Source organism: Rhincodon typus, chromosome 3 (genome assembly GCF_021869965.1).
Source record: "Rhincodon typus isolate 14 chromosome 3, sRhiTyp1.1, whole genome shotgun sequence".
Taxonomy (NCBI): Eukaryota; Metazoa; Chordata; class Chondrichthyes; order Orectolobiformes; family Rhincodontidae; genus Rhincodon; species Rhincodon typus.
In genome coordinates this window covers 28,897,998-28,913,949 of record NC_063334.1, presented here as the reverse complement: position 1 = coordinate 28,913,949, position 15,952 = coordinate 28,897,998, and the positions used below count along the sequence as shown (strand labels likewise).

Genomic DNA, 15,952 nt, shown 5'->3' with positions numbered 1-15,952 from the left:
AAGTTTCAAAATCTCCCCTCCCCCCACCGCATCCCAAAACCAGTCCAGCTCGTCCCTGCCTCCCTAACCTGTTCTTCCTCCCACCTATCCCCTCCTCCCACCTCAAGCCGCACCTCCATCTCCTACCGACCAACCTCATCCCGCCCCCTTGACCTGTCCGTCCTCCCTGGACTGACCTATCCCCTTCCTAACTCCCTACCTACACTCACCTTTCCTGGCCCCATCCCCGCCTCTTCGACCTGTTTGTTTCCTCTCCACCTATCCTCTCCTCTATCCCTCTTCTATCCGCCTCCCACTCTCTCCCTATTTATTTCAAAACCCCCTTCCCCTCCCCCTTTTCTGATGAAGGGTCTAGGCCCAAAACGTCAGCCTCTCTGCTCCTATGATGCTGCTTGGCCTGCTGTGTTCATCCAGCCCTGCACCTTGTTGTCTCGGATTCTCCAGCATGTGCAGTTCCTACTATCTCTGAGGAGGTAAATGGGCAGGTGTTGCACCTTTGCCGGTTACAGGAGAAGGTGCCGTAGGGCTGTGGGGAGGTGTTGGGGGTGAGGGAAGTGTGGATCAGGGTGTCCCGAAAGGAACGGTCCCTGCGGAAGGCAGACAAGGGAGGGGAAGAGACAGGCATAACCAGGGCCCATGCAGGTACCCATGGCAACCCCGCTTACCCGAAGAAAATGAGAGGAGTTGAAAGAGAAGTTGTTGAGGGTGAGGACAAGCTCAGCCAAGTGGAAAAGGGTGGTGGTGGGTGGGGATGGTTCAGCTCTTTGCTCCAGGAAGAAGCAGAAAGCCCTAAGGCCCTCCTGGTGGGGAATGGATGTGTAAAGGGATTGCACATCCGTGGTAAAGAGGAGGTGGCTGGAGCCGATAAACTGGAAGCTTTGAAACCGGCGTAAGGCGTCAGATGAATCGTGGATGTACGTGGGTAGGGATTGGACCAGGGGGGAGAAGACTGAGTCAAGGTAGGAAGAGATGAGTTCTATGGGGTATGAGCAGGCTGAAACAATGGCTCTACCTGGACAGTCCTGTTTGTGGATTTTTGGCAGGAGGTAGAAATGAGCTGTGCGGGGTTGGGGGACTATTAGCTTGGAAGCGGATGGAGGGAGATCACCGGATGAAATGAGATCTGTAACCGTAGTGGATACAATGGCCTGATGTGCCATGGTGGGGTCATGGTCCAGGGGAAAGTAGGAGGAGGTATCGGAGAGCTGGCGCTCAGCCTCTGCAAGGTAGAGGTCAGCACGCCAGACTACAACAGTATCACCCTTATCGGCAGGCTTAATGACAAAGTCAGGGTTAGATCTGAGTGCACGGAATGCAGTCAGTTCGGAGGGTGATAGGTTGGATTTGTTGAGAGGGGCAGTGAAATTGAGGCGACTAATGTCACGTTGACAGTTCTCAATGAAAAGATCGAGTGCAGGTAAAAGGCCGGAGGGAGGGGTCCAGGTGGAGGGAGAGTGTTGGAGTTGGGCAAAGGGGTCAGTGGGACAGGGAGAGGACTCTTGTCCAAAGAAGTGAGCACGGAGGCGAAGACAGTGGAAGAACAGTTCGGTGTCATGTCGTGCCCAAAATTCATTAAGGTGGGGACGGAGAGGGATAAAGCTGAGGCCTTTGCTGAGTACAGAGCGTTCAGCATCAGAGAGTGGAAGGTTAGGAGGGATGGTGAATACCCGACACGAGGTGGGAGGGGTTGGCAGAGGGGATAGAGTCAGAGGGAAGGTGAGTAGAGGTAGGTTCCAGAGGGCCATGGGTATTTTTGAGTTGTTGCATCTTGTGGGTCTTGATGCCTGAAAGGAAAAGAAAAAGTTTCTTGTTAGCACAATGAATGAGCCGGAGAATGAAGTGGAATTGCGGAGCAGTGCAGCCCTGAGCCAGCACGTTGCGATGCTGTTGGAGAGAAAGGTTGAGAGTGTGCATGTGGCGCTGCATTGGCTCTGTATTGGTTTATTAATTTGGATCCTTCCATTGCTGTGATTTAAAATCTGACCTTCTGTCTTAAAAATATTTAATTGGTTGCAGAGCCTTTGGGATTTTCTAGAGCCATGAGAGGCTATATAGTTGCAAATCTTTCTTTTCTTAGTCCCTTGATATCAATCAGGTTGCTTGGATTTGTCAGAGTTAACTGTAATTGGTAAAGGTGCATCTTAATGGAGGAGAGAAAGCTGGAGAGATTTAGGGAACAAATTCCAGAGTTCAGGGCCTAGACAGCCGAAGGCACAGCCATCAATGGTTTTATCACAAGGCAGTATACACTCAAACCTAACTGGATTATCTGCCCAGGTCCAGCATCTACATAATTAATAATCCTATTGTCAATCCCTGATTCTAACCAGCCAGAGTGATATCTTCCTTGTTTAAAAAGACCAAGCTAGCTCATTCAATTCACAAGCACTCAGTATATCTGAACAATAACAAAGCAAACACAAAAGCTAGTTTCAACCAATCGTCACAATTAATCCCAAATTATTTGGCTTTAAATAAAGGATCAAGCCCGGTTTGTGTTTTTTTTTGTTGGCTTAATGGGTTGCACTCTTGCCTCTATGTTCAAGACCGACTTTAGAGACTTTAGCAAAAATAGCTAGGTTGGCACTCCAGTAAAGTGATGACCCCTACTTTGGATGAGATTTGAAACCAAGGGCCTGTCTGGTAGATATAAAACATCCCATGACATTACTTTGAAGTAGCACTTACCAATTCTCCCTGAGGCCTTAGATCAATCAACCCACATCACTAAATAATCTGAAGAAGGGTCCAGACCCGAAACGAGCTTTCCTGCTCCTCTGATGCTGCTTGGCCTGCTGTGTTCATCCAGCTCTACACCTTGTTATCTCACTAAATAATCTGATTGTTTTTCACTTTGCTGTTGGTGGGATGGTGCTACAGTCTTTCCCACATTATAGTATTGACAATGAACTTAATTTGAAGGCCATGCCAGTGGAAATCCCATTATGGCCATTTCAAGGACCTTCAATGGAATTGAATGCCAACTGGTTGATATTTGCCGGTCGTTAGGGTTCCTGTGTGATTAAAGGCACAGATCCTATCTTTTCAGTCACTGCAGCACCATGCAGGCCATGACTGGGACTACAGCTGGCTCCGGAGCATTAGCAGTGAGGCCACAGAAGATAAGATGAAAGAAGATCATCATAGCTTGTCAGGCAGGGCTTCATTGTGGAGGGAAAGAGGGCCTCTCTCTAGGGTGAGGATGTGACCCTTGCTACAATGGGGGTTGGAGCCTCTTTGTGGGCCGCAGGATCCTAGATCAGCAGAGGCCTCCCCAACCGACAGGGAGCCAGCCCAAGTCTCCGCCCAACACGGTGCATGCACCCCACCCCACCCTCCAGCAGGATACCAGGGCACCATAATCAGAAGCTGAATTGGCCTTGAGTTAGCCAACTAAGGGCCTCAAATAGCCTCCAGTGGGAAGGCCTCTGACAATCAGAGGGTTGACACGGCAAGAGTTTGGAATGTCACCTGCACCAGCCCTCGCCACACAGCACACGCCCCAGTATTAGCAGGTGGTAGAAGCATTCAAAATCTAACCTTCTGTCTTAAAAATGTTTCTTTGGCTGTAAAGCCTTTGGGATTTTCTGAGGCCATGAGAGGCTATATAGATACAAATCTTTTTTTGTTAGTCTCTTGATATCAAGCAGGTTGCTTGGATTTGTCAGAGCTTACTGTCATCCATTTCTTTCACGTATTGACGTCTATTTCAATGAAGCAAAGGGAAAGCTGCATGTAATGTAAAGGAAGTTATCATGACTGTGTCAGTTATCATGCAGCCCTATGTATCCTCAGCAGGACTCACTTACACTCTGTCGTTTAAGGGTCTGAGCACACTACTGGATCAGATGTTTCATACATTCCTATCTGGTGTGGATGTTTTTAAAGAAGCACAATTTGTGGTTCCAATATTGCCATTTGATTACCATTTAGTTTCCTATTGGATGAATGGTATTGCAATAAAAAGGATTATTTTTCACGGTGTTGTTTAAATTTAATTGGTGAGCTGATTTTCTTTTCCCATATGGTTGAATCAATTAGACATCGAGGCTCCTCAAATCTACTGTCCAGAGGAAGTCAAGGTGGCAACTTCAGAACATCAAAAAACAGCAAATGTTACCTGGCAGCCACCAAAATCAAACGACAACTCAGCTGATGAGGTGAGTGCTGGAGTTTCTGGTTAAAGTTTGATCCAGAAACTGCATTCGGTATCTGGTATCGGCTGAGTCTTAGTGGATAGAATTCGTGTTACCTGAGTTAGAGCATTGATGGTTTATTTCTCACTCCGGAGACTCGAGTACAAACTCTAGGCCGACAGTACTAGGGGAGTGCTGCACTGTCAGAGGTGTAAGGCTCCGTCTGTCCTTTTTCTCAGTTGGATACAAAAGATTTTACAGCTATTCTTTAGTGGAAGAATGGGAAGGTTGTTCTCTCATTGTTAACCCATGGTTGAATTTACAAACCTTACCACTCACAGCAATCTCTCCTCTGCATCATAAGGTGTCTTTACAAGTGACTCCTGCAGTGGTTCCGCCTCATCTCTTCCCAATTGGAGAAATCACTATCACCTACACAGCAACAGACAAGAGTGGAAACAAAGCAAATTGCTCCTTTAATATAAAAGTTATCGGTGAGTGAACACTTGATGGGTAACAGTAAACTACTGGTAAATACTTACACCTGAGATATGATCATCTTAGCCAAGAATCCTCTAGTTTCTGCAATTTAGGTAATGTCCCAACTCCTAGTAATTTTCTGTTTAGGAAAGTGAGCAACAGGGAAAGAGGTGGAATTATAGTACCAAAGTGATCTTGAATGGCTATGTATCTTGAAATTATGTCTTCTTTCTCCTCCACGACCTTGCAGATAACATTATTGTCATCTGACACAGATTTCTCAGAGCCCTGCACTAGTTTAGACATGTACATTTTTGAAGGAGACATCAGGGCAGTTGATTAATATCTTGGTCAAAAAGCGAGGCTTTAAGAGGTATTGTAATGGGAGGAATGAATCATAGAAATAATGAGAATTTGGGAGGCAATTCCAGCGCTTTGGGCCCAGAAAAGCTAAAAGCACAGCCACCACGATGGAGTGATTAAAATCGGGAAAATGCAAGGGACAAGAATTGGAGGTGAACAGATATCTCTGCAGCATATAGGAGCTTACAGCGATATGAAGGGTTTTGGAAACAACAATGGGAATTTTAATGGAGAGGTGTTGCTTAACCAGGAGCCAAAGGAGGTCAGCATCCACAGGGGTTACAGGGGAAAGGGACTCAGTGTGAATAAGGACTCAGGAAGAATACTGGATGACCTGAAGTTTGATGAAGTTATAATGTGAGAGAGCTGTCAGGATTGTGTTTGTATAGTCAGGTCTAGAGGTAGAAAACGCTGAGGCTTTCATGAAGAAGATGAGCTGGGACAAGGGTGGAGTTGGGCAGTGCTACACTGTAGGACATAGACAATCTTAGTGATAGCATGGTTATGTGATCAATGGCTCATCTTGGGATCAAATACAACACTAAGATTACGAGTAGTCTGATTGCCTTGGGCAGTCCAGTAATACCATAACTCCCTTCCCAATCCTGTAAATTTCAAATTCTTCTTAAAGCATACTGTTAATAATTTTTTTCTGAGCTAATGTAGCAATGGGAAGAATTGTGCACTTTTCTTGGGTTAAAGCATTTCAAATTTTGATGAATTAACCAACCTTGGATGCATTGTTTAAATTTCAGTTGCAAGAATAAATACAAATACATACTGTTTACACAACAGGGACTTCAAACTCTGGTGGAAAGTACTTTCCCTGCACAGTAAACATCAAACCAAGAGTTAGAAATTATGGGAATTGACTGCAATAGGGAGAAATGAGACATTTCAGGGCTTGTGTGACACAAGAATATTTTTGGTTTTTTCAGACATCCTTAAGTGACAATATCTCTCAGAATGTCCTGCGGTCTCACTCTGCTAGGGGGGCAACAAGGTCAGGCAAAGTTTCTATCCATCCGTTATTTGTCCTCCTGACCCCAACTGCTTCCAGGGATAGACTTATAGACTTCCCCAACCTAGAGGTATATGAGGCAGACTATGCAGACTACTATGTTTGTTTCTGTTGCTTGATTATTCCTGGAAGCGGGTCACTAACCTAAACCAGAGGCTATAATTTCAGGGGAGCCACTCCACTACAGGCATAACTGGCAGGAAATTCTTCTGAAACTCTCTGCTCTCACAGCCGTATATTTAGAAGGATTTACAGGTTGATGGCCTCAATGTGAAAGCGTTTTCCATCGCCATCAAGTCATGGAGTTGGACTTGAAACTGGAGCTCGTGTCTCAGACCTCCCTCCTGAAATAAGTGCTACATGAAGGGTGGCATGGTGGCTCAGTGCTGCCTCAAGCACCAGGGCCCTCGGTTCGATTCCACCCTCAGGCAACTGTCTGTGTGGAGTTTGCACTTTCTCCCCGTGTCTGTGTGGATTTCCTCCAGGGGCTCCGGTTTCTTCCCACAGTTCGAAGCTGTGCAGGTTAGGTGAGTTGGCCATGCTAAATTGCCCATAGTGCCCAGGGATGTGTAGATTAGGTGGGTTAGACATGGGAGGGTGGGTCTGGGTGGGATGCTGTTTAGAGGGGCAGTGTGGACTTGTTGGGCCGAATGGCCTGTTCCCACACTGTAGGGATTCTATGAATATTATTGGGCCCAGGACATTTATGGTGCCCATAGACAGCCGCTTCAGGTCGAGGGTGAACTGCTGTTGGACAAGTGGACCCAGATAGCAGTGGAATTGGCAGTTTAAGATGTTTAAATATCCACAAAATACTTCTAATATGCTTTTTTTATTTTATATTTTGCTTGATAGTTTTATACTTCTAATATGAGATGAATTTGACCAGATAGGGAATAACATTAGACCACCCTGTCAGGTAATGGGAAAGCATGTCTGAAATGAGAACTTTCAGAATATTGCGTGCTATTCCATCAAAGACGAGGAGTTTTTTGCCGAGTGAATTATTCTGATTGGAATGCACTTGCTGAAAGGAAAGTGGGAGCTGAGTATTAGAATAGTTCTGTCTTTGTGCTGTGCAACCTGACTAATTCCAATGAACCATTATTTATGTTTGATTAACAACTCAGGGCAGAGTTTACTTAGGGAATGCTTTGTTTACATTCTTTTAGATACTGAACCCCCTGTGATTGACAGGTGTCGTTCACCATCTCCCATCTTGACACATGACGAGACGTATCAGGCTACATGGGAGGAACCACAGTTTTCAGATAATTCAGGTATTATTATCAACAATGTGGACAGCTTTCAGATTGTGAAACAGATTGGATGTATATAAATCTCTAAATGCAAGATTATTTAATTGCCAGTTGTTTAATTGTGGATTTGATATCTGTCTCTGGCTGTGTATCAAGGAACACATGACAAACCACCCAATTATAATTGTAACTGCCACTGTCCTTCCGAGGAGGGAACTTCCAGCCAGCTTGTCATGGACCCATGCAGACTCTGTATACCTTGAGCTCTATATAGGGTAGGCAATCCACTTTTCCAGTTTAACACGCAGGGCGAGAAGACAAATATCAATCCCAGAGATAGATGAATGAATCCAGTCATTGCCAATGTACTGTCTTGCCACATGCAGTAAGACACTCTACTTGCTCTATTTCTGAAATCCCTCCATGTCCTTGTTTATAGGTGCTCCAGTGAAGATTAAGAAGACCCATTCGCTTGGAGACTTTTTCCCACGTGGAGAGACAGTTGTTCGTTACACTGCGACAGATCCTTCTGGCAATAACAGGATCTGTGATATTCGAATCATCATCAGAGGTACAAGACAATGCTTGTGTTCACCAAATCAAAACACTTGCATTTTACTTTTGTAAATTTTTTATTTGCATCAATTAACTAACCTGAGGACACCAATTTAAGGGAATTGGCGAAAGAGACAAAGGGAAATGAGATTGCTTTTTCCATTTTGCACAGTGAACTATTGTGATCAGGAACGCATTGCCTGAAAGGTGGTGGAAGCAGAATCCGTAATCTAAAGGAAATTGGATAGATTCATGAAAAAAGAGAAATTTGCAGATCTGTGGGAAAAGAGCAGGGATTGGTCTATCAAAGAGGTACCATGGACACAAATGGGCTGAATGGCCTCACTGTAAGATTCAGTGGTTCATTAGTGAGCCTAAACGTACTAATCCTTATCAACAGTTTCAAGCACTAAAGGGGTTAGGTTTGATCTTGACACTGGTGTTGTGCTGTGAAATAAGGAATAACAGATTCAAAGAGCTAGGAAGTCAAAATTCTAAAGAAAAAAACTACTAGAGAAGCTGACAAACCCCCAGGTCTTCATAGGCGCATTGTTTAAATGAAATGGCTGACAAAATTTTGATTTGATCTGTCATTTCCTCAATCCTGGAGTGGCCCCTTTAAATTGGAAAGCAGTGAATGCAGCCTAGCTATTCAAGAAAGGAGGGGGCAAAAAAACAGGGAACCATAGGTCAGTATTAAGGGAATTAAGAGACAGGGGATTGAATGAGAAAGTGAAATTAAGGTAGAAGATCAGCTGTGATCATGTTGAGTAAAGGAGCAAGTTTGAGGGACGAAATTCTGTTCCTATTTTCAATTTTCCGATGTTCATTATAAATCAATGAAGAGGAAACCAAGCAGGTAGGACCCAGAAAGCCACCCTCTGCCCTTGCCACTAACCCTTGGCACCACTTTCCTTGTGTTTTTTCACTGAGAGGGGAAACGTGTTAGTCATCACGTGCTCCACTTTGAAACAAAACATGAAAATATCTGGCCAATGAAGTTCAAAAGCAAGGAGATTATAATGAAGAGATAGTAGGAACTGCAGATGCTGGAGAATCTGAGATAACAAGGTGTAGAGCTGGATGAACGCAGCAGACCAAGCAGCATCAGAGGAGCAGGAAAGCTGATGTTTCGGGCCTAGACCCATTTCTGAAGAAGGGTCTAGGCCCAAAACGTCAGCTTTCCTGCTCCTCTGATGCTGCTTGGCCTGCTATGTTCATCCAGCTCTACACCTTGTTATCTGAGATTATAATGAACCTTTGTAAAACACTGATGCAGCCTCAACTGGAGTATAGTGCTCAATTTTCAGCACCACACTTTAGAAAGCCTAGCAAAACTTTAGGAAAGGTGCAGAAAAGATTGATGAGAATTGTTCCAGTGATGAGGGACTTCTGGAATGTGCATAGTTTGGAGAATCTCAGGTCGTCCTTCTTAGAAAGGAAAATGTTGAGAAAACTCTGAGATGCAGACAAATCTGGGTGTCCTAGTACATGAACCGCTAATGTTAGCATGGAGGTACAACAATTGATTAGGAAGGCTAGTAGAATGTCATCATTTATTGCTTGGAGAACGAAATAAAGAAGTAGGAAAATTTTGCTTTAATATATCGATATAGGGCATTGGTGAGGCTACATCTGGAATACTGTGTACTGTTTTGATCTCCTTGTTTAAGAAAGGATATAAATATGTTAGAAACAGATAAGAGAAGGTTCACTTGACTTATACCCGGGAAGGGGGCAAAGTGGGGAAAATCTTACAACGAAAGATTGGACAGGCTGAACCTATATCACTGGAGTTTACAAAAATGAAGGGTGACCTTACTGAGATATATAAAACCTGAAAGAACTTGACAAAGTGGATCCTGAAAGGACAATTTCCCTTCAAGAAAAAAGGTGGTTTAATGGTTAGCATTGCTGCCTCATAGTGCTAGGGCCCAGGGTTCGATTCCACCCTAGGGTGACTATCTGTGTGGAGTTTGCACATTCTCCCTGTGTAAGTGTAGGTTTCCTCCCACGCTGTAAAGGTGTGCAGGCTAGATGGATTAGCCATGGGAAGTGCAAGGTTATAGGGAATGGCGTGGGTCTCAGTGGGATGCTCTTCAGAGGATTGGTGTGGACTTGAGGGGCTGAATGCCCTACTTTCACACCGTTCTGACTCTAAGACACTTAAACTAGTGGGCATAGTTTAAAAAGATGAGGAAAAAATAGTTTCTCTGAGAGAATTGTGATTTTGTGGGATTCTCTTGTCCAAACAGCAGTGGAGGCAGACTTAGATGGATTCTTGATGAACAAAGGAGTTGAAGGTTATTGGGGATGGGAGAGAATGTGAGATTAAAGCCACAATCAGATCAGCCATGATTCAACTGTGACTTTCAAAAGCTGAATGGATAAGCACCTGAGGAAAATGAAGACATTTCAGCGCTTTGGGAAAACTGTAAAAGGAATGTTGCACTTGCAGAGAGCTAGCACGGACATGAAGCACTAATTTGTTTCCTTCTGTGTTGTAACTTTTATAGACATTCACTCCAACCCACTTGACTTTTTCATATTTGCTTTGACTAGGTGTTCCTCTATATCTGGGAAAAGCCTTACTTACAACAGTTGGGGCTGTGGCATTGTGATTTAAGCTCAAAGTCGAAACCCAAATCTAATGTATATTGAAGAACACGACTCTTTTCTTTATTCATTCATGGGATGTGAGCATCACTGGCTAGGCCAGCATTTATAGCCCGGCCCAAGTAGCCCTTGAGAACGTGGTGGTGAGATGCCCTCTTGAACTGCTGTAGTCCTATTCTCTAGAGGAGGTGTATGCATCTTGCTTCCCCTCAGAATCATTTTGGGTCTTAATATCTGATATAAACTCAATAAAGTTAACCAAGTAGAACACTCAATTTGATTTGATTTGATTTATTCTGGTCATGTACCTAGATACAGTGAAAAGTTTTGTTTTGCATGCAGTACAGACAGATCACACCATACAAAGTGCATTAGGGTAATAGAACAGAGCAAGGAATATGAAGTTACGGCTGCAGGGAAGGTGCACAAAGTGTGAGGTCAACATTTAATTTGAAATTTGAGAGGTCTATTTAGAAGTCTAGTAATAGCGAGGAAGAAGCTGTTCATGAATTTGTTGGTACATGTCTTTAAGCTTTTATATCTTCTGCCTAGTGGAAAAGGTTGGAAGAAATTATAACCGGGGTGGGAGGGGTCTTTGATTATCTTGACTGCCTTTCCGAGGCAGCGAGAAGTATAGGTGGAGACCAATGGATGGGAGGTTGGCTTGCGTGATGCACTGGGCTGTGTTCACAACTCTCTGTAGTTTCTTAGGGTCCCGGGCAGAGCAGTTGCCATACCAAGCTGTGATGCACCTGGATAGAATGCTTTCTATGATGCATCTGTAAAAATTGGTAAGAGTTTTTACAGACATGCTGAATTTCCTTAGCCTCCTGAGGAAGTAAAGGCGTTGTTGTGTTTTCTTGAACATTGCATCAATGTGGGTGGGCCAGGACAGATTGTTGGTTATCATCGCTCCTAGGAACTCAACAGTCTTGGCCATCTCCACCTCAGTTTCATTGATGTAGACATGGGTATGCCCTCCCCCTTGCTCCCTGAAGTCAGTGACCAGCTCTTTCACTTTGTTGATGTTGAGGGAGAGATTGTTATCTTTACACCGCTCCACCAAGCACTCTATCTCTTTCCTGTACTCTGTCTCATCATGGTTTGAGATCCGGCCTACAATGGTGGTGTCATCAGCAAACTTGTAGATGGATTTTGGACGAAGTTTGGTCACACAGTCTGAGTGTATAGGGATTATAGTAGGGGGCTGAGTACGTAGCCTTGCAGGGCGCCGGTGTTGAGGATTGTCATGGAGGAGGTGTTGTTGCCTATTCTCACTGATGCTGTCTTTTTCACCCAAAAAATCCCCTTAATTGACATTTCAGGGGCCATCTCAGTTTAGTTAACTTCTCAAGGTGTGAGCGATGTTTTGGTGCAGTCACATCAATTGCCTGGTTCATTAGTTTCCCTGAGACACAGAGGGATAAACCTTCTCCTTGAACCTTCTCTGCTTGAGGACCCACTGCAGTGGTGGATAGGGAATTGCAGGGTACAGACCCAGTGATGGCACAAGGCCGATTTCCAAGTCAGGATGGCATATGACTTGGAGGATAACTTGGAGATGATTGAGCTCCCATGACTTTGTTGCTTTTGTCCCGCTCAGTGGTAGAGAGGAAGGTGTATCAGGGTAATCACAGTGAGTTGCAGCAGTGTAAATCCTGCATACTGCAGGTGCAATACAATTGACTAGGTGGAGAGTAAGACCAAGACCAAGAGCTAAGATCACATTTTTGAGCTTCTTGAGTGTCACTGCAGCTGCACCCATCCAGTGAGTAGTGAGAATATATGCTAGGGACTCTGAAAGGTCAATCCTGGTACTCACACCTATTTTCTTCACTAGACACAGTTTGTGGAGTGCCTTTCACTCCTCTGAATGGAGGCTTCTCTTGCGTTGCTGATGATCTGCGTGTGAATTGCACTCTGTACTGCTTTGATGGATATGGACTTGCTGTCGAATCTGTTGAAAATTATTATTGTGCCCATGATGGCTTGTGGATTCCAGCTGCCTCATCTGTGAGGCCTGACTGTTCCGGTAAGTGATACTCACCAGACACAGCTTTCTATTAATCGAATATTCCTTTCACAATGAGTGCAAAATAGTTGGTCAGATGGTTTTACCAGCAGCTTTGATAGTGAACAATTGTAAACCCAAAAGGATGGGTGAACATCTCAAATCCCAAACTCAAAATTCATCTCAACTCTTATCATCTCCCATTGGATAAGTATCGATAGTGGGCTAGATTTCACAGGTTTCACAGGGTCAAGAAGATGGAACAGAGAGTGAGTGGTCCTGCTCCCAATGTCTGAGCTCAGCGGATCTAACGTTTCTACCATTGTGCCACATTGTCAAGGCAGAATGAGACTGAAAGCTTTGCGGGACATCTCTTCTCTGACCATCAGAATGACCCTGACTTCCAGTTGCTTAAAATTGAGACACGCCATCTTAATCTCACACTAACATTTCTGCCTTAGGCCTACCACAGTGCTGCAGCAAAGCCCAACGTAAACTGGAGGAATAGCACCTCATTTTCTACTGAGGCTGTTTACAGCCTTAAGGACTCAACACTGAGTTCACCAACTTCAGGCCATGAACATTGTCCTCCAGTTGAATATACCCTCTTCCCTCTTTCCCTAAGTGTCTTGTTGTATGAGTTTGCTGTCAGCAGAGCTGACCTATTTTCTGAAGAAGGGTCCAGACCCAAAACGTCAGCTTTCCTGCTCCTCTGATGCAGCCTGGCCAGCTGTGTTCATCCAGCTCCACACCTTGTTATCTCAGACTCCAGCATTGGCAGTTCCTACGATCTCTGACCTATTTTATTCTATTCACACCTACCATTAACACCTATTCTTCATCTATATCTCCCCTCTACTACCGTTAGCACTCCCTTTGTCTTTTTCTCTGGGCATAATCACTATCTATACCACTTGCTCCTCCTCCCTCTTTGCCAACAGCATATAAAGCATCATTTTCCGGCTCCATTCAGCTCTGAAGAAGAGTTATACTGGGCTCAAAATGTTAACTCTGTTGTTCTGTCCTCAGATGTTGCAAGAGCTGCTGAGTTTCTCCAGTACTTTTGGTTTTTATTTTAGATTTCTGCCATCCACAGTACTTTGCTTTTACGTGAGTGATTTTGCGCAGATCGGGTAATTGCTGCTGACGCTGTATTGGCACTGGATTTTCACATGAAGCCCCAGGATGAATTAATGATTGGTGATCAGGCGCAAGACTCCTATCTTAAGCACAAGGAGCAATGCCAACCCAGTACAGCTGTGCATTCTGACTAGATCTCCAATTGGTAGCCTTTCTGCCTCCATTTTCTGCCACTGTTGGCTGAACAAGGACACTAGCTAGAATGTCACTGGCATAATGGAGTTGGGTTTGGATATGGCAGGTCAAGGAAATTCTGGGAAGTGGCAAAAAACATGTCAAAGTAGCACCTCCTCCCCCCCTCTCCTACCTCCCAGACAATTACCAGGAGTAACACTGCAGAACCAGTGGCCACCTATCTGACACTGGAAGCAAAGCCAATTAAGGAAAATGATGAGGCCATCGGGCTCCATTCATCTGCATCTTTCCTGGTGGCTATGGGGCCCACCATGGTGTATATGACTGGTCAGCTCAGTGAAGGCAATATTTAACTGTTTAATTATGTGAGTATGCTGCTCACTCATCTCAGCTCACTGTGCTTCATTAGTTAGGCCTGGGCGTTGACTCAGAGAAAAGCCACCAGAAGCTGAGCTGGAAGGCATTTTAAAGCACTGCACTTGCTGCACACTTAGAAACTAGTACTATCTCAGCATTGTTGTGAGGGAAATGTGTGTGAGTAAAATAAATTACATTGCACACGACAGGAGGACCCAGCAGATTTACATGGAATCAATGAATAGTCAGAAAGCCAGCTTGGCCTATCATTGCAGTGGTCACCATTCAAGCGCTCAGAGTGTTGCAGGTTAAGTGAATCATTCTGGTTCCCTTCCTCCTTCCCTCTGATGATTGTTTTGCCTTTTGTCCCCCTCAGATCACTGCGGTTTTACTCAAACTGCAGCCAGAGAGCAGGGCTGCTAGCCTCCCTCACATCCTAATTGGTCCTACCTAATAGGGGTCAGCAAACGCCTTCACTGCCTACTGATCGACTGGCTCCAGTTAAAGTGAGCCAAAGAACACCATCAAAATACATGGGGTCAGGATCTGGGTAGGGTCCTGATGTCAGGTTCCTGATTCTCAGGGCAAAGCTTTTATGTTGATTTGAGCCCTTGAACGGAGCACCCTCTCTCTTTTTGACCCATTGCAGTGGAACGCTTCGGGAATAACGGCCAGAAGAAGTTTGAGGTACAGTACAACGTAAATCGATGTGATGACTTCATCCTGTTGGATAACTTCGAGAGGACTTTCGGCAACGCCTTAACTGAAACGGTAAAAAAAAGCCCGTATCTGCACAGCAAAGTTGTGTGGTGTGGGAAAATTATCTATAACAACTTGCCTGTATATTGTGCTTTGAATAGATTCAAATATCTCACATAGAGAAATTCAGAGAGGAACAAGATAGATTTTAAGGAGCATCTTAAAGGAGAAGGGAGAGGTAGAGAAACAAGGATGTTTAACGAGGGAGTCCCTGATCTTAAGGTCTAGGCAAACACACACATAGTGAAGCAATAAAAACTGGTAATGGGCAAGAGGCGAGAAGTGGAAGGACGGAGTTATCAGAGAGTTGTGGGCCTAGTGGAAGTTGTTACTAAATTGTGCCCAAACTGTAAACACTATGTTTATTGAAGAGGTTCAGCAAGTTTTATGTTCATGTATACTACCCTGTGACATTAATACCATTACTTGCAGATTTCTTGACACTCCTGATTGGTCTGAGATGCTGAAATGACTTAGCCTTTTCTTTTTAAAATATCTTTAGGTTCCTTCCCTGTGCAGCGATGATAACGATGTTGAATGTAATGTGGAAGATTCACCCAAAGCACAGTGCCTGGAGTACAATTATAACTATGACAACGGTTTTGCCATCATCGGTATGATATCTGACTTTGCTCCTTTATAATGCTACAGCCTGTGTTGCACAATGTCCCAATATGAGGTGATGGGGAGAGAGGTGGAAAATGGAGAATGGGGGTGAAGTATTATTTGGGGCTTTGTTTCATATTGGTTGACAAGGAAGCAAGAACATAACAAACAGGAGTGGATCATTCAGCTCTTCCAACCTGCTCTGCCACCTCTCTGTGCTCTTGGTGACTGGTTTCCAGACAGTAACTGGGGAAAGGACCTGAAGGCTGCCAATCCACCTGTCCCACTTAGAAACTGATCCATCCTTCAAGAAGATATGTAGAAGTCGAAACAAATTAAATAGCTTATAGTCTCACTATCTGAAATGTGTTAAGTACTAAGTGGAAGATTCCTACAGCTATTGAAAGCACTGGTTAGAGCCCATTAGGAATACTGTCTTCAGTACTGAGCGCAACGTCTCAGGAAAGATCTATTAGCCAGAGAGGAGGCTGGCGCAGATTCACCAGAATGGTAC

At 44.4% G+C, this 15,952-nt stretch overlaps 1 protein-coding gene across 1 annotated transcript in view; it reads left to right on the top strand.

Annotated features, from left to right (window-relative positions):
* The window catches only part of svep1 (sushi, von Willebrand factor type A, EGF and pentraxin domain containing 1), a 176,588-nt gene that overhangs the window by 79,567 nt on the left and 81,069 nt on the right, over positions 1–15,952 (top strand). The window contains exons 8-14 of the mRNA XM_048620145.1: positions 4,042–4,160; positions 4,501–4,630; positions 7,173–7,280; positions 7,699–7,830; positions 12,271–12,462; positions 14,723–14,844; positions 15,335–15,446. Coding sequence (XP_048476102.1) covers positions 4,042–4,160; positions 4,501–4,630; positions 7,173–7,280; positions 7,699–7,830; positions 12,271–12,462; positions 14,723–14,844; positions 15,335–15,446 — 915 coding nt within the window. The remainder of the gene's footprint in view (positions 1–4,041; positions 4,161–4,500; positions 4,631–7,172; positions 7,281–7,698; positions 7,831–12,270; positions 12,463–14,722; positions 14,845–15,334; positions 15,447–15,952) is intronic.